Source organism: Rhinolophus sinicus, chromosome 8 (assembly GCF_057876585.1).
Source record: "Rhinolophus sinicus isolate RSI-liver-muscle chromosome 8, RSI-T2T, whole genome shotgun sequence".
In the NCBI taxonomy this organism is placed as follows: Eukaryota; Metazoa; Chordata; class Mammalia; order Chiroptera; family Rhinolophidae; genus Rhinolophus; species Rhinolophus sinicus.
The window spans coordinates 58,182,751-58,201,912 of record NC_142508.1 but is presented as its reverse complement, the minus strand read 5'-3'; the positions used below and the strand labels follow the sequence as shown (position 1 = coordinate 58,201,912).

Genomic DNA, 19,162 nt, shown 5'->3' with positions numbered 1-19,162 from the left:
GGCTAGAGAGGGTCAGTGCCCAGGAGTCCCTACACAACACCCCTGCCTTTCTGCAGAAAGGATTGCAGAAAGCCCTTTCTTGCTATGAATTTATCCCAGTTTGAGAAACCCTGCAGCATGAGGAAAGGAGAAACGACGTCGTACAAAGACAGCCTGAGCAGTGGGTGACTCACTGCCTGGAGAGGGGGTTAGCAGTGACATCAGCAGTGACATGCTGGGTGTATGTATTGGAGGCTCCAGTCTCCATTACCCTCCTTTACTCTCTATTCCATCACTGCTTATCCTGGTCAAAGTACCCCCCCGACCCCCACAGACCTCGTCCTGCAGCCTGCCTGTTACACTGTGGGCATGATGGAATTACAGCCTTAAGATTTAAAAGAAAAAAAAATGTTGTTCGTGATAATGAATTGGATCAACAGGTTGATGCAAAGCCAAAGCTCAAAATCAATATCCGAGAGACTGCCTGTATTTGGAAAGGCTGTGGTATATTACATTAAGACATGTCCTTTGATTTTTCCTTCAACAAAATACGAACGGTCTCTAAAACAAAATTGCCCAGAAGGATTTAGTAGCCTTCTAAAATCAGCGTCAAATTTATACAAGTGTCTGGAGAAAGACCTGCATGAAACAGGCTTCTGGATGCATCAAAAGGACAAACACTGCCGGTTGGAAACATCCCCCTGTGCGTGGTGTTCCTTCCAGCAGCTATCATTTCTGATCAATGTCATTTCTGCAGAGAGAGCCCTTGCGCCAGGCCACTGCCAACACTGGTGACGGACGTGACCTCAGCCCCTGGGCTGGGAAGTCCCTTGAGCATCAGTTGGTCTAAGTCTCCTCTTTCACCAGCGAGAACAAGGGCATGTCCAAAGTCACGCAGGCAGCAAGCCAACACCAAAGATCTCCTCGCTCCAGGACCTATGGATCCCTGGCTGAGCAGGATGTCTCAACTTTGGCACTAGGGACATTTGGGACTGGAGCATTCTTTGTGGTGGGGGCTGTTCTGTGCATTGCAGAATGTTCAGCAGCATCCCGACCCTCTACCTATGAGATGTCTGTAGCACCTGCTGTGACAGCCCAAAATGTCTCTAGATATTGCCAAAAGTCCCCAGGGGGGCCAAATCACCCTGGCTGAGAGGAATAATTGCAAATTGGTGCTACCTGGGTGAAATTTGGGTCACAAGTATGTTTTGTTTATCTTATGCAATGTTGTCAGGATTTAAAAATTTGGGGAGACTTTGCATAAAAATCCAGATTTTTGGTTTCTCTTGAACATTTGGAAGACATGGCAACCGTGAGCACACACTCTCACATGGCAGCGATGAACTGCAGCTAACGTTACTCCCGTCGGGATGGTCCTCTGCACTCCTGTGCGCCACAGGCCCCACCACTCTCTATTGTGCCCCACACCAGACCCATTCTACCACGTTTCCCTGAAAATAAAACCTAATTGGAAAATAAGCACTAGCATGATTTTTCAGGACGGCATCCCCTGAACATAAGCCCTGATGCGTCTTTTGGAACAAAACTTAATATAAGACCCGGTCTGATTTTCGGGGAAACACGATATTTGTTTCATAATCTTCCTGGGCCCCTATTTAGTGCTTAAGACCTCAAAACTATTAATATTTGTAGTTTTATTCTCTCTTACGTATGCCTCACAGCTCATTGAGAGCAGGCCACGTCACTCTCCTTTGATTCCTGTACAGGGCCTACCCCCAAGTAGATACTCAGAAATGGTCACTCATTCACTTGCCTAGAGCAGCTAGATATCCTGCAGGGGGCTACTCTTGTGGACTTCAAGTAAAAATCAAGCCAGTTGGGGTGAAGCTGTTTTCTGTATCCCCATTTAGAGATACGAAAGTCACATTGCACATTCAGGAGCGGGCATCTTACCCTAAAAGGCTCTGCATTAAAGAAAGCTGTTTAACTGCACTTGACCTAAGGTAATCTGACCCCAAGGTAATCTGACCACAGAAACCCTTTTAGCATCAGTCAATATCCCAAGGAACTACTGTCCTATTGAATTGCTTTGGGAAAGATTGGACTAGAACTCTAACCTTTCCACATTAAAGGCAGTTGTTGAAACATTCAGTGCTACGACAAAGGCAATAATTACAAAATTACATAAAGAGTAATTTTTCCACGCATAGACATTTATTTGGATTACCTCTTTTAAATTTCCCCCACAAATTTGAGAAGTAGGTGTGATCAATATCCACATCTTACAGGTTAGAAAATAAAGCAACAGAAAGGTTAAGGAACTTGCCCATAGTTATACAGGTAGGAAGAATCCAGCCAGGATTGGGACACAGCCTGTCCGACCCCAGGGCCTGTGCACTTACCTACTTACACTGTCCTGCTTCCCTAGGACACTGTGCCATGTGGTTGACGTGTCTGTCCCCACCTCAGCACATGTACCAGGCCTCACTCATGAAGGAAGCAGAAGGGGAATCACTGTCCATTCACCAACTGTTATGCGTGGGAAATTCGGGGAAGAGTTTGTCATGGTAGCTCAGGCAGTTTTTCACATGATGCCTGAAAATTAGGTCTTTTGATCCTCATTTAATTTGGGCAACTCTTTTAACTTCTGGGAGCCTACAATGGAAAACTAGTAAATGGAAAACTGAGATCTGGACAAGTTCTGGAAAGAAGGTGTATGTTCCATCCACCTTGCTTCTTGCAGAGTAAGAAGACAGGAACTGGAGGGGTAGATGGGTGGCTAGACGGATGGACATTATTTCTTGCCCACTGTAAAGCATCCCACTAAACTTTGTGAAGAGGAAAGCCATACTAAAAGGAACGGGGGAGAATGCCTCATCCCAAAGAGCTTTTTTCTAATCTCAGAACAGGTCAGACAAAATGTGCCCTTTTCATACTGAGCATTTTCAGTTTACATTGAGATCTTGTAGTTTCACGCAGTCATTACTTTGAGAAAGTCCCAACCAACTAGATATGGGCCAATAACACAATAAAGGAAACACAACTCTCAGGGAAATCAGCTCTTCATCCAAACCAGAGACCTCAGGGAAACGAGAGCCTGACTTAGCTGGAGGATTATTTCATCCTGTCAGCTTGTAAGAAAACAAAATGGTGGTGACGGGGTAGGGGAGAAAATTCTCCCCTTCTCTGGTTTCTCCTGGACTCCATTTGAGGAAAAAATGCTTTACTTCTGAACCTGAATTTTACATCCCCATCCCATTACCGTTATTTACAGTGATGTATAGCAAAGTACTTCGGGGAAAACACAGCTCTCTGCAGCATTTGAAAGAAGCAGACAGCACCATTGTAGCGGTGATTCATACAAGAAATCATACAGCCTCACTCTTAGGGGGAAACCCTAGATAATATTCAGGGGAGGGGGTAAATGAAATCACTCAGAAATTACCTCTTAGCATAAACAAGCCTTCAAACACATAAACTACTTGATTTAAATCCCTTACTCAGTCCTACGTGGCATACGCATTTTCCTCCTTGCTCGGCGACCATGTTTACCAACCAATAGTAAACAATCAATAAGATGATCTCTCTATGGATAACAGTCACTTATGCATAAAAGAATAAGAGCAGGTGCAATGTTTCTAATTATATTAATACATGATCAGATGTATAACGAGCTGAAATGGTTCTCAGTGTCATATAACTGGCATCTTTTGGTTATGGAAAGAGAATTGGATTTTCCTGTTAGCTTCCATTATAAAATTACAGTTGAATGCCTATGGAAAGACGATGCAATAGAGTAAAAAGCTCTTAGAGGAATTGTTGAGATGGCGTTGACTCCCAGAGGTCCATATGCTTGGACAGTGTGCTTTCAGGAGGCACAGGAAGTAGCCGCCATTCTCCATGCAGTCTAACATCAATTTGCTAAAAACCCTTCTATGGCATCTGATATATAGCACTGCTATACCTCCCAATATTATCTCTCTTCTTCCCCACTGATTATAGAACCCCGATTTTCCCCGGGACATTGTCACTACATTTCCAAGTTTTTTTTTGCAACAGGATGTGGCCATGAGACAAGGGGCTGGACAGTAAGAGGTAAGTAGATGTATTATGGCGGGGATTCCTGAAGTCCCCTTGAAAAGAAGGATGGGGCCTTTCTCCCCCTCCCACCCTTGTCCAGCCTGCTACCTGAAACATGCATGTGATGGCTATATCCTGAACCATGAGAACGAGGGGCGACCTTCCATCTAGTTGAAGTACAGAGATGGAAGGAATATTAATTCTTGATGAATTCCTGGAGTCTTAATAACATGCGTATGTAGTCTATCTTCATTAAACCATTTTTTATTGGGGGTTTTCATTTGCAACTAAATCTAATATTATACCATCACTTGCATAGTGAAGCCTTCCCTGACCCTCTAGACAACTCCTTATATTTCTTCTTTACAGCACTATCGTACCAGTAAATGATTAATTACTATGTGATTTTTTTTTTTTTGGTGTAATATAAGTAGCACAGACTGTTGGTGCTCTACCTACACCCTTTGGGGACTCACCATAACCACACACAACAATCCAATGGCTTTCAACTGAAATATCTGCAACTCTTTCAGGATAGCTTGTCTAGGTGCCAATTGCCAAACAGCTCATGTACAGGGCAGATCAGAAGAGTCAGGTGCCAATGCCATCCACAGCCCTCAACCCAGAACTGACAGGAGTTGGTGGACACTCCGTTTACCTTGCCTCTTGACTGGGATCCCTTTGAGGTGTGTCCTACACTAGAGTCTTCTAGAGCCATCCAAAGGCTTTAACCTGTGTTAACAGCAGTGATAACCTGCTGGATAAGACACCTTGCGTTGACTTCTTTCCCTTTCCTGTTTCATTTCCCCAGACCCCCTACTTCCTGGAATCACCACTCATATAAACCACGTGCACTCAGATCTTTGTACGAAGGAAGGTTCCTTTCTGGGAAGCCAACCTAAACCAATATTTGTCTCCTCAGTTAGACTACTAGCTTCATTAAGGTTGATAAGCTGCACACCTATCCAGTACTTCTCTGAAGACAAGGTGTGCTCATGGCACGATGGCCCATTATCTCTTAAATGGCATCGACACAAACTATAAGAAATTATGCACACATCCTTTAATATGAGCCCATGCATTTTACTAAGATATCCCATTGCCGGAATCTGTTACCTCTCTCCATTATTGACCTTCTAAATTTGTCTCCTTCCTCTTGACCTGTGGCTTTTCTGAAAGATATAGCATCACATAAAACCATAGATAGTATAACATAGTGGTTAAAAGATTTACGTTTTAGAGTCAAATGTCTCCCACTTCAAATCCTAACTCTGCCACTGATTAAATAGGTGACGTTGGGGAAGTTACCCTATTTCTATCAAATTTCCTCCTGTGTAAAATAGGGATGGTACTACCTATGGCAGAGGATTATTTTGAAGATGAAATAATATATGTATAATAAATGATTCTAATTATATTGAGTAAGATACAATAGATAAAATATTAAAGGATATAGTTGAAGACATTGACTGTCTGCCCCAGGTAATATGTATATACTTCTCTGGAAAATTAGCGAACCATTCCAAGTTATATAAAACCATCCCTAAAATTGTACTCAGATTGTTTCCCATATATTATTACTCAAATATATAACCTTTGTCGGGTGACATTCCCCTCAGATGGCCAATACCTTGAGGGGTTCCTGAATTTGATTCTCTGCAGTCCTCTCACTGACACATACACCTGTTCCCAAGCCGTATTCAAGTTAATTGAGCTGAGCTGTAATACTGTGTTTCACCAGGAGCAGCCGCTGTTTGACATTGCCCGCCCAGGTAAGATGTTTCACAAGTGAAGCTCTGAGTGAATGCCCACGGAGTCAATTTTATAAATTGAAAATAGATTTATTGTGTTTATTTGGAGAGATGCCTTACAGTGTGGCTCTTGTGACATTCCACTAGGGAGGAGCAGGTTTGGGAATACTTAACAATCCAAATAGTGGTACATAGGACTCAGCGGAAGTATTCCTCCCCAAGCAGCACATGCTGTGGTGTGTTTCCTTTCAGTTGTGACAATCTGCTGCATACCAATTATAACCTGGGGTTTGTAAAGAGCCAGAAGATTCCCTTGGAGGGAGTAATTATATTCCCTTTAACATACTACAGGGCAAACACTTTCTCTTCAACGTGCTGTGTGCTGCCTGCAAAGTAGATTTACTTTACTGATGCTAAAGGAAAACCTTCAGAACCAAGGCAAGGCAAGGAATCTTGCTGGGAGAAAGATATGAGGTGGCCAATAAAAGAGTAGAGAATGCTAAAAATGCCATGGAGCTGAATATATGGAATGGCAACTATAATGAAATATATATATAGTCACAGGATGTGGAGTACAGCACAGGGAATAGAATTGTAACAGCTATGTACGATGTCGGAGGGGTAGTAGATTGGGGGAGGAGGGTTATCAATTTGTGAGGGGTGTAAACATCTAACTATTACGTTGTTTTGTACACCTGAAACTCATGCAAAATAAAAATTTTTAAATGCCATGGAGAATTATCAATCAGGGCAGAATTGGTTTGACCCATCCAAATAAACATGCATGGTGAGATGTTTAGAGCATCACTTTGGAGATGGTTTCGTGTCTCCCCACAATCACTGCGTTCCTTGGAACATTATAATGCACATGTTAAGACTCACTTTCCTCTTCTGAGAAGTGGGAATAATCATGTTTATCTAATAAGGTTTTTCAGAGACTCAAATCACAAACCATACCTAAAGTGTCCAGAACAGTAGACACCCCAAAACAATACCATATATCAGATGTTATCACTGCTAACCCATATCCTCTTGGAACTCACCGTTACCATAGATAATGGCTTCCTACTGAGAGGATCGCAAGTTCTCTGCCTGGGAATTCTGAGCCCAGGGACATAGCGCAGGAAGGAAGTGCCGGGAAGTCAACACTTCCAGGAACAGACCTTGGCCAACCATGCAGAAAATTTAGTGATAAATACCCACTTCCTCACTCCTTGAGCAGGACAACTCCAAGGCTTGTTCCACACTTTCTCTCAAGGGTCTCCTGTGGGTCTGAGCCCCACTTGTTCCCGTAGGAACCTGCTCATTTGTGCTCCCTGCATTGGCTTCTATCTCTTCCCTGTCTCACTTTCCTACTTCCTGACAGGAGCTTCCTGAGATTACCTCCAAAATAACCCCTGGCATTCAAAGTCTTGTTTCAGGATAAAGTCTGTCCTGAACACTATACTCACAATGTAAATAGGTTTCATAATTTGGACGGTTGGGTTTAAAATAAAATGTTCAGTTCACTAACCAAGTCTTGTCTACTCAGCTTCCTTTCAACCCCTCTTCTACCCCACAGCTATTGCCTCAGTGAAGGCTCTTCTCACATCTTTATTAATTTTTGTCTGAGCTATAGTCTCTAATGATCTCCATGCTTCTAGTACCTCTCTCACCTATTCCATCATTCACTTACTGCCAAAGTTACTGTCCTAAAATGCAGTTCTGGCAATGTCGTTCCCTTGCTTTTGTTTTTTTTTAAGACTTCAGTGGTGCTCAGTACCTCCATGATTATGTGATAAATTTTATAACATGGTATGTAAAACCCCTCAAAAGTTGTTTCCAACCAACCTTTCAGCCTCATGTCCAGTGATTGCTAAACACAGCCGATGCTCATCCCACACAGAACCAGGCAATGTCATCTCAAAGCCCTTTTACCTGCCACATTTTGATGTGTTTGACTGTACATGTGACCTTCCCTGTCTGAAAAACCTGGCTCGTTCTTCAAGGTCTGGCTCCAATGTCCCCTCTCCATGAAGGCTTATCTACAACTCTCCAGGCAAGTGAACCATTCCCTCCTCTGGGTGTTCACCGTGGCATCTGCACCCACGGACTCATTCCTTCATCCAACAAGTGTTTCCTGAGCATATCCTGCTCTGTATCAATCATGTGCTAAGCCCTGGGGAAACCATCCTGGGTAAAAACAGAAATAGCTCTGAGCCCACGAAGATCACACAGGAAAAGGAAACAGACATTATCGGGTAATCATATAAAAGTTTCATACAAATCCGCCATGAGAGTTTACCACCCAGGATGCTGACCCAGCCTTCCACAAGGAATGGGTGCTTGAGTTGAGAGTGAAGTAGACGTCATCACTAGATGAAGGACATATGTTCCAAACCGAGGGACAACAGGAAGTAGGTGGGAACACAATATTCTTTGAGGACTAGAAGATCAAGGTGTTTCATGCAGAGAGGCACAGGGAGGATGGAGGGAGAAGAGGCACTGACGCAATTCATTATGTCTTGTCAGTTTGTTGGCTGTGTCATCCCTGCCTCATGCTGGTAAAATGAGCCCCTCAAACGTAAGGACTACGTGTCACTGGAAGGCATACCTCCCACAGCACTTAGCACAATGCAAACAAATAAAATGAATGTACCCACATTATGGATCAGGGAGTTGAGGCACAGAAAGGTTGAATGAGTTGCCCAAGACCCCTAGGCTGGCAGAATAGATACCTATCACTCCTCAACTATGTCTCTTTTAAACTGGCGCAACTCACCCCCGCCCCCCCAATCCTTTTTTCTAGAAAATCCAAGTTTTTCTATGAGCTCCTTTTCAAAGGGCTCAATAACAAAGAATAAAGCAAAAAGCCAGTTGAGAGAGAGAGAGAGAGAGAGAGAGAGAGAGAGAGAGAGAGAGAGAGAGAGAGAGAGAGAGAGAGAGATTGAGAGTTGGGGAGCAAGCGCATAGGACTCTTTTTGGAACAGCATTCTTTTCTGGAGCCTTTATAATGGCCCGAAATGGTGCGCGCGGTGAGAATTAGCCATCATAAAACGCTCCTGGTGATGCCGGGAAAAGAGCATCCGCGCTAACCCTGGAAGTCCAGAGCAAAGCCTCTGGGTTTGGACTCTTTAGGGCGGTAGGTGGGATCTCCAGCTTCCCGCTTCCCGAACCTCTCCGCCTTTCCGGCCAGGACCAGCAGTTTTGGAAACAGTGTATTAATAATTTCCCGACTATCCCGTCTGCTCCCGCAGACGCAGAAGGTGGAAGAGGTGGCAACCTTGTCTGGGGGAGGTATCCTCAAGGCCCAGACATTCATCTCTGTCCATTTCAAGGCGTCGAGCCTGCGCCATATATAACCAAGTACGACGCCCACCACAGAGGACACAGCGGCCTCTCTGCGCTGTTTTATTCGCAAATCTTGGGCAAATCTGGGCTCTGGGGCGGCGATCAAGAGCCTGACTTGAGACTGGTTCAGGAACCGGAGCTGAGGTTTCGCTGGGCAAGGAAGAGAAGAGGGGAGCGAGCAGGGGCGCGGCTCTTGTGAGGATTACGGCAGAGGCTGTGGACCGCGGAGCCGCTCGCAGAGGCTGCAGCCATTGCACAGCAGAGCATCCCACATTCAACAGGAGGAACCCGCGGGAGAGGAGACCCGAGCTCCCAGCACCGCACCGCCGCAGCCCGTGCGCCCCGCGCCCCCGCGCACCATGGCCAAAGAAGGTGTAGAGAAGGCGGAAGAGACGGAGCAAATGATCGAGAAGGAGGCGGGCAAGGACCCGGCGGAGGGCGGCGGCGGCTCGCACCGACTCGGGGACGCACAGGAGATGCGCGCCGTGGTGCTGGCGGGCTTCGGGGGGCTCAACAAACTGCGGGTCACCAGGAAGGCCATGCCCGAGCCACAGGACGGCGAGCTCAAGATTCGCGTCAAAGCCTGGTCCAGTATCCATGCCTTTCTTGCTTTCTCCCTCTTTGCGCTCCGGGGGAGGGGGTGGCAGAGCCTCTGAGGGGACGCTGCCAGGGGTGCAGCCGCCGGGGGTGTCCCCCTCCTCGCCCTGACCCAGGTTTTAGAGCCTCCCCGCTGCGCACCACTGCCGATGGAGGGGAGGATGCTGAGAGCTGGCCTTCCTCTCGCCCTCACACCCCCCAAGCCGGATCTAGGGGTGACCTGAGGAGACTGCCCTCTCGGGAGGAGAGGGGAGGGGTGCATAGTGGCGCCTGGCTCTCGGGGGCTGAGAGATTGCGCTGCGGGAGCAGTCTGCCGGGTAGGACAGCTCAGCTGCCAGGATAAGGGAGTTGATGATAACATGGTTAAAAAATAACCCTCCGCTGACTGAGTACCAGCCATTGTTTGTTAGAGTTTTATGTGTGCGATCTGATTTCATACTTTCTGGGACGCAGTGAGTTAGGTACCATCAGTGTCCCCCGAACCAGGTGAGGAAACCAGGGCTCAAATCTAGCTGAGTGATTTGCCCAAGATCACTCTGCTGCCACTAAGTGGCATGGCCAGCATTTGATAACCGATCTGTTTAACCTCTGTGCGAGGTTGGGATGGGCCTGGGGAAAGGGTGCAGGGCTGGGGAAATGCGTCCTTCCCCTTGCTCCCCACACTACCCTCCCTGTGGCCTGGTTTGGGCAAAGGCACTGGGAAGCAGGAGGTTAGGTACCAAGGCTGCAGCCGAACCCTCTCTCTTCCCCACTAGTATCTTCTGTATTTCTTCGGGGTGGAGGGGGGGAGGGAGGGGAAAAAAATCAAACTGATCAATCTCCGGAACTGCTCCCATCTGAGAAGGAGCTCATCAATCTGAGTGTCCTGTTACCCTCTCCTCCTGGGGGAACTTCTTCAGATGCAAAGGGAACTGTGATTTCCCCCTGCTGTGTTTCTGTCTCCCTGAGTGCTGTCACTATAAGGATCCTATCCCTGAAGTTCTGGGAAGGGCAGGCTCACCCCCAAGGGTTCACTGGACCCAACACTCTTGAGTTCTCTATGCAGCGGCGTGAGAGGCTCCTTAGAGGAGCTTGCTAAGTTAGCACAGCCATCAACAGACACTGCTCCCTCAAGCAGCAGCCACCTTACACGTTCCCACCTTAGAGGCTCAAATCCAGAATCTAGGACCATAGAGGAAAGAAAAATGCCAAGGAGATTGCCTCTCCTCATGCGCAGGTTTCATTTGCCGGACTGGAAGGCAGCTGGTGAAAGAAGCAGAAGCCAGTTTCTGGTTTGCCTGGGTCTCTGGCTCACTCTCCGTACGTGTAGCTCGTCATGCTTGACTCTAAACATGACTCTTGAGCCTTTCTTGGGGGAATTCAGGGTAAGGGAAGAGGCTTTTGCCAATGGGGGCTCCTATACAGTTCTACTTTGTTAACTCTTACTGAACCAAGCTGATGGATCCCAGAAGGCAGAGCTTACAGGTCTACACTTTGCACGGGTAAATCCCCAGTGCCCAGCACAGTACATCCTAAATAAGTTATCACTGAATGCATGAACTGAGGAAAGATGCTTGGAGGGGGTTGTTGCATCATTACTTTTTTTCATTTACTGTTGGAAGAATGCTGCCTAGTAAAATCAAAACCATGTATTGATAATTCGCCTTCCTTAACCACCAATTAAAAATATTTTTTTGTGTGTGTATACACATGTATACACACACACACACACACACACACACACACACACGTAGTTTATGACCTGCCATCGAAATTCAGGACTGGGATCTAGGACTCTATCAGAGTATATGTTCAGAGAGTGAAAATTCAGAGAGTTGAAGCTATTTTTTTTTTTTTAAGCAAAGAGCATCATCTGCAGCGTAAGTAGGTCTGAGTTCTCTAGCCTTATGCTAAGTGCATAAATACTGATTGGAACCGAAGCATTTTGAAATAATAAATGTCAAGACGAAGGCCAGAAGATTGATTTTTCAAAGCCAGACACATAAGCCTGTTCTTAATTGGAGCTGTATGCGCATGTAGACACACACACACACACACACACACACACACACACACACACACACACACTATAGAATCACTGCAGATACCCCCACCTTGGTCAGAAAGTCAACCAGACCTGTGGTGGGTTGGGGGGGCATTTGGAATGCAATGTTGCAAAGGGCCCAGATTTATTTTCATTTCGCCAAGCTGGAAGCAGAGTTAATCGGTTTTGCAAGGGGGAGCTGGAATAGGTTTGTGAAGATCACCCGCTGGGCCCTTCCTCCTCCCCTAGGCAGGGATTGGCTCGCCAAAGATGCCCATTGATTGTTAAGTGTAGCTTTGAGAGACAGGATGATTCATTCTGTATTTTTATGAATCAGTTGATGGCCTCGTGGATGAAGGTCTCCCTTTTATGTGCTCTCGATTTTTAATGGAAACCTTTTATCATCAAATGGGATACGATTTTTGCTTGGGAATAAAGCATAGTCCATCTGAACTAGTATTATTCAAGCCTGGGATGAAGGTCCCAGTTGGTTACTTTATGAATTTTATGGAAATGGAAGAGAAGAGGCAGGGAAATACATATTTTATCTCATTCACACCCTCTTATTTATGGTCCAATGAGAGGTATTATTGTGGAGCAAATTGAGGCTTGGAGATGTTGAGGTATTTGCCAAAAATATCACACAGATAGTAGTTAGGATCTGAATCCTGGTCTGTTTGTCCTTCAGGCTCTGTTGTTTTCCTTTTATTCTATTTTCTCTGCCTCCATGGAAAAGGTAGAAGACACATGTGATTTACCTCTCTAGACCTTCGGCATGTAAGCTTGCTTTCCTTCCTTTCTTGAATGGATATGGCTCCTTTGATCATTTTATGTCTGGCTTAAGGGAACACTCTGGCTGTTCCCAGAGTAATATGGCTTTCCCCCTAAAGTGGAGACATCATGGTCAAATGCAGCTTAAAAAGAACCACCTCAGGGAGTACAAGGTGGGAAGGATAGCAGAGTCTTCTGTCTAAGTTATTACAAGAACATCAGCTTTGATGCGGAACCCATTTCATCAACCATTCATTGAACAAACAATTTACACAGCAAGCGATTTAAGTGGCCAACCAGAAGCAGCATGTGGCCTTTGGAGAAAGATGGACATGGATGGAAGCCCAAGCCCCACCACTTTCTTTCTTTCTTTTTTTTTTAAGGAGGGCGCAGCTCACAGTGGTCCATACGGGGATCGAACTGGCAACTTTGGTGCTACCAGCACCACGCTCTAACCAAGTGAGCCAACCGGTCACCCCTCCCACCACTTTCTATCTGTGTAACATCAGTGGACATATCTCTTACCTTCTTCAGGCTTTCCGTGCCTCAACTGCAAAATGGGGATAATACAATGAAACACATGGTGCTGAGAGGATCAGATCCAAGAAAGAGACTGGCCCACTGTCATCACTAACTAAGTAGTAGCTATTGTTGTGACTGTTATCTTTGTTGTCATATCTATGGCTATATGACATACTTCTTGGCGGATTGATAACTGGGAGGCCATCATTTTTATCATGTATATATTAGGTTGGTGCAAAAGTGCGGTTTAAAAGGTTAAAAATAATTGCAAGAACCGCAATCACTTTTGCACCAACCTAATAATGAGGCAATCATATCATGTCACATCTGCTGAACGATTAAGACCTTCCTAGAGATGAGTCCCAACTCTGCCACTTGCTAACTGGATGTCTTAGGTCTGGTCCCTGGAAGTAGATAGAGCCTGAGACATGGATGCTTTTTTAAATGATTGATTGAGGGTACTTTTGGAAGAATGAGAGCAAGGGAAGTGGGAGAGGGCAGGGGAAGGAGCCAAGTAAGGATTTGGTTTCAGCTGGATCCCCCCAGGAGTTCTGGAGCGTGAATCACACCACAGAGTCAATCTGGCCTTGAAGTAATGGGGGAAGCGCTTCCCCCCATTCCCCTTCATCAGTTAGTTATGGGCTATGGGCTACTTCCTGCGTCGGGGCATGGAGTCTTTCAAGCAGAGATGGCTTCTGTTTGACTGAAGTAAGGAAGAGGGGAAGAGGACTGTTCTGAGCCAGCATTGGTCAGTACTCCCAGCAGTTGGGGGATGGGAGTCAAAGGAATGGGGTGAGGCACAAACAGCTGCTCTCTACACAGGCTGACCTTGAACATGTTGCTGACTCCTCTAAACTTCAATTTACTGGTCTATAAATTGGAACTAATAATAGCACCTCCCTTTCTAGTGTAATGGAGTTTAAGTGAGATATAGTACACAGAGACCTTTTTGATGATGCCTGGCACATAGCAAGCTGTCAATAAATGATAGCTATTATTATTTAAACTAGTATTTTTGGTTTCCATAGATACTCTCTATAGTTTATCATTCAAGCTGGAACTCTTTTGAAAGGGACCCTAAAATAATTACTCTGGGACAGCAGGAGCAAACTGGAACTGTTGTAGCTAAACCAGGTGCATGCCCCCCCCCCCAAACTGATAAGGATCATATCTATGCCTTTGCTGTCAGCCATCTTGTCACAGGGGAGCTTCTCTTGGGCAGGAACTGGAAAGAGATGAGGCTGAGGGGCTCCAGGTCGCGCTGCAGGAATGTATCTAGGTGGCCATTAACAAGCCTCGTCTGGTTTGTGGCTCAGATTGGCTTGTGGTAGAGAGGCACTAATGGATTGGGGACATTTATTCTCCCAGACGGATTTACAGTGAGAGGCTGCATGAAACTGCTGGAATGAGACCAATCGGATGAAAAATGGTTCCAGCCAGTCATGGCTCCATTGGCTGATCTGAAAATGGGCCAAGGGCAGGCCATAGTAGAGGAAAGCCAACAGATTGATGGGATCCTATAAATCATGAGAGTAAAGTGTATTGGAGAGTGGGGAGGGAACTAACATCTATTGAACACTTGTTATGGGCCAGGAACTGAATTGCCTGACATATACTTTGCTTTACTTTATCCTAATAGCAAAGTCAACAAGATCAGCATTACCATCTCCATTTTAAAGATGGGGAAACTGACCTTCAGAGGCATGCTAAGATCAGAGGCATGGAAGAGCAGTGTAAAAATCCAAGTTCTGCCTTGTTTCTGAGCGCTTACATTTGGGGGGGGGGGGGGGAGAGAGAGAGAGAGAGAGAGAGAGAGAGAGAGAGAGAGAGAGAGAGAGAGAGAGAGAGAAAGAGACAGTGGGAGACCAAGACACAGACAGGCAGACAGACACAAAGACAGGAATCAGGAATACAGAGAGAGAACCATGAATGCCTTTGGCTGATTAGAAGTGTAACTAATAAGACTCAGAATTGCACAGTGCCATCTTGCCCCCCACCCCAAATTGCCATTGTGTTTCTGCACCACTTCCACTTTCCCTCCATTTCTGAGGTAGGGGATGCTTTTGGGATCCATTGAGGATCAAGTTGCCATGACTGTTGACCCAGAACACCCCTGCTACGTGTAATTAAAGACAATCACCACTCCTTGGATCCAGTCAAAACATCTGCGTCCTTCCTCTGCCCGCTTTGCCTCAATTGGGCTATTGCTACACTGGCAACTTGCGTACAGGATGCCCCAAAATAACACTGCATTAAACTGCCACCGTTAAGGTCAATCCAAAGAAATATGATCAATATCATCTCCCCTGTTTTTATCAAATAAACAAATAGAGTGCATGAGGTTAAGTGACACAGATGTTTTTAAAATTGAGAAATTGCTTGGAGGGTGTTTAATGCCCAAGCCAGGAGCCACTCTGGCACAGAGACTGGAATAAAGTGTTCTGAATCACTCTGTTTTGGATGGGGAGATATCAGGAGTTGACAGAAAAGGGTGACACTGTGCTGAGTCACACTGAGCCCCATTTGGTGATGAGAAGGTGGAGATGCTATCTCCGGGGTCTTTCTTATTCATCGATATTTACATTTTTCCATTAACTGTGTCCTCCCTGGTGAGGGCTGGGGATGGTGACAATGCCTGCTCTTAAACCAGCGATGGAATGGACTTCTTGTCTCCCTGCAGTTTGCGGAAGAAAGGGAGCCCAGAATCAGTGATTCCGGTGTTTCATAGGAAAAGGAGGTATAGGACACCTTACAGAAGATCCGGCACGTAGCAGGTTTTCATAAACAGCAGCCTGATTTTAATTATTGAGGCACTAGCCAGAAACCACGGGCATGCTCATGGTGGGCAGCGGTAATGGTGGCTGGCCATCGGGTTCACCCTACCCTCCACTCGCAGCACCCTTGCAGCCACAAAGCCTAATATCCTCATCCCGTCTGCACCTGACTCTCACAACTCCATAAGGTTATTTATCACTCTTGCTTGCTAAGAGAGGACAGTGGGACTCAGAGATGAAGTGGAACTAGGGAGAAGCTACCACAGACCTGAGTGCAGCCCCTAACGTCCTTCACCATGGCTGTGTGATCTTAAGCAAACAACCCTTTCTACTCGCACACATCCCCACCTGGTGATAATACCCACCTCTGGTATTGTTATGAAGACGAGCTCAGAGGCTTCAAAGTCCCGACTGCTCCTTGCCTACAGTGGGTGCTCAGGAAAGGTTATTTTCCTCCCTAAGTCTCTCAGCCTATAAAAGACAGACTCTGGAGTTTGGTTCATGCTCATTCAAAGGAACCCAAATCCATGACCTTTTGGCACATCACCGACATTCAACACTGACAACATAGCTCATCCAGGCACGGGGAAATAGCACCCCAGGACCCCAAGTTCCTGGCACTTCTCATGCTTAATAGGGATCTTTTTTTGGCATCTTGGCATTTGGCATAAAAGGAAAAGTTCAATTAGACGCAAGAAGAGACTTTTCATACGAAAGGGCAGCGGGCGTGTAATCTCAAATTAGTTTGATTCCTCTGTGTGTGATCTCACACAGAAAATCGGTCGGAGCCGTGGTATTAAAATGAGTCAATGTAATGTCTGAAGGCCCAGGAGATCAACTAGATATTCCACTGACAGGGGCTGTTTCATCTTTGAATGTGATGTTATCTCCATGAAAGAATGCAGTGAGCTGCTGTTCTCAATGTCCTTCTGTTGGTGACCTCTGACCCCTCAGCCAAGCCTCCTCCCTTGCATTGTTCTAGAGCCACAAATATGCCGTCCAGGGCTTTCCCAACCAGAACCCCTTTGGCAAGTAAAGCCCTGGGTCCTCTTACTCCTGACTTCCCTCAGCGGATGCAGTCCCCAGAGCGCGGCGGTGCAGGCTGATTCTCTTCTGTGAGAGGAATGATGGTGATTCCTTCTCTGACTGGCACTGACTGTACACCCACACGGGACGGGAGGCAGTCTGCTTTTTGGTTATCAAATAGTTAATGTTGGTGGTGAAATAGACCTAGGTTCAAATCCTGGATCTGATCATTTTAGGAGCCTCTATCCCCTTAGGAAAAGGATTTAGTCTTTCGAAACTGCAGTTCGTTCCTCTGCAATGTGGGTATAATAATATCATCTATGGGGCAGGTTTTGTGTGTGTGTGAGAATAAAAGATAATGCATCGGAAGTGTCTAGCAGTGAGGTTGGCACATTTAATATTTGTTGAATGAATGAAGTCCTTGCCACACAGCTTATGTTTAACATATATTGATTGTGGGGAGAAGATGTGAAGAAATAGGACATTAGAAAGACCCTCCATACTTCATGAAGTTTCCTAAATGGAGTCCCTATTCAGACTCTATGTGTCTCCCCCAAAGGATATAAGACCTTGACATCAAAAATAGACCAGATGGGGTGTGCCACCATGCCATGACATAAACAAGATCCAGATGAATTCCTGAAAAAACAAGAGAGGAAACAAAACCAAAAAGCACTGTGTTCCTACTGTGTGCTGGAAACTGGGCCAAGCTTAGAAATCTTCAAAAGGAAGACCGATGACTTCTGCCCTGATTTCTCTTTTCTTTACTTTGGCCATGCTAACCATCATGACAAATTTGTCCCTGGATTTCTAGGCCCTCCCTTTCTCTTCCCTTCCCTTCCCTTCCATTTTTTATCTTTTCGCTTCTCACGAGTTAGCTTCAGGCGCCCCTACTGAAATTAGCTTCCTTCTTGAGACTAAGGAAGACGGTGTCCTTTTGCTACAACTGCCTGGTACAAGTTTAGCAGGCCCCGGTGCAAAGATAACTTTTTTCTCCCAATTTTCATTTATCAAGGAAGGAGTCTGGCCCTTTGTGAATCACATTCCAGCCCCCAGATATCTCTCTCTCTCTCTCTCTCTCTCTCTCTCTCTCTCTCTCTCTCTCTCGATCCAAGGGAATGAAGTGCTGTGATTGGCCATTTCTCTATCTCATGCCCTCCTATCCTGACCTAGGAGAATGGGGCATCATGATTGACAGCCCCACCAGAAATGCATGGAGAGAGAGAGAGAGAGAGAGAGAGAGAGAGAGAGAGAGAGAGAGAGTTGCTGTAGGGTAGATACTCCAAAAGGAATGGAGGGCAGTGACCAGAAGACAGCATTAAGAAATATACTGGACTGATCAAAATGGTAGGGTAAGAGATTCTCTTCTTTACCCAGAAAAGTGAAGAATCAGAGAAGGGACTAGAGAAGGCAGCTCCATTCCCTACCCTGGGACTTTACATTTCTCAGCACAAAGTTATTCAATCATATTAAATATATAATATTTTCAACTTCGAGACCCATCACCTTTTTTTTTTTTTAAAGATCATTATTTTCCCCTAGGATTTCTATTTGTTTTTTTCATATCTAACTGATCAGATTTTTTTTTTTTTTTAAGATTTTTTGGGGAAGGGGAACAGGACTTTATTGGGGAACAGTGTGTACTTCCAGGCGTTTTTTCCAAGTCAAGTTGTTGTCCTTTCAATCTTAGTTATGGGGGGTGCCGTTCAGCTTCAAGTTGTTGTCTTTTCAGTCTTAGTTGTGGAGGGCGCAGCTCAGCTCCAGGTCCAGTTGCCGTTTCTAGTTGCAGGGGGCACAGCCCACCATCCCTTGTGGGAGTCGAGGAATCGAACCGGCAACCTTGTGGTTGAGAGGATGCACTCCAACCAACTGAGCCATCCAGGAGCTCAGTGGCAGCTCAGCTCAAGGTGCCGTGTTCAATCTTAGTTGCAGAGGGCAGAGCCCACCATCCCTTGCGGGACTTGAACTGGCAACCTTGTGGTTGAGAGCCCACTGGTCCGTGTGGGAATCGAACTGGCAGCCTTCAGAGTTAGGAGCACGGAGCTCTAACCGCCTGAGCCATCACCTTTTAAATCTCTTTGATAATCCTGGAAATTTCAGAAACTTTCTCTGTTATCATTTAACTAATGAACGCCAAGTCTGGTCTTGGTAAACAGTAGGCACTCAATAAAATGTTGGAGGATGAGTGACTATATTACTGACTTTTCCCCAAATGTTAGGTGGACGCTTCTGCAGAAGTTGCCATTTCACTTGTAAATATGGCTTTCTTAACACAAACAGTGGTCATTCCAAGCCAGTGTGACTTCAAGTTCCCCTCTGTCATCTCAGCTTTCTCTGACAAGAGGCCT

The 19,162-nt window shown here is 45.8% G+C and overlaps 1 protein-coding gene across 1 annotated transcript in view; it reads left to right on the top strand.

Moving 5' to 3' along the window:
* Positions 1–8,993: 8,993 nt before the first annotated feature.
* Positions 8,994–19,162, top strand: part of VAT1L (vesicle amine transport 1 like) — a 142,447-nt gene continuing 132,278 nt past the window's right edge. Inside the window, exon 1 of the mRNA XM_019710977.3 lies at positions 8,994–9,687. Within this exon, the coding sequence (XP_019566536.1) occupies positions 9,461–9,687 (227 nt within the window). The 5' untranslated portion in view covers positions 8,994–9,460. The remainder of the gene's footprint in view (positions 9,688–19,162) is intronic.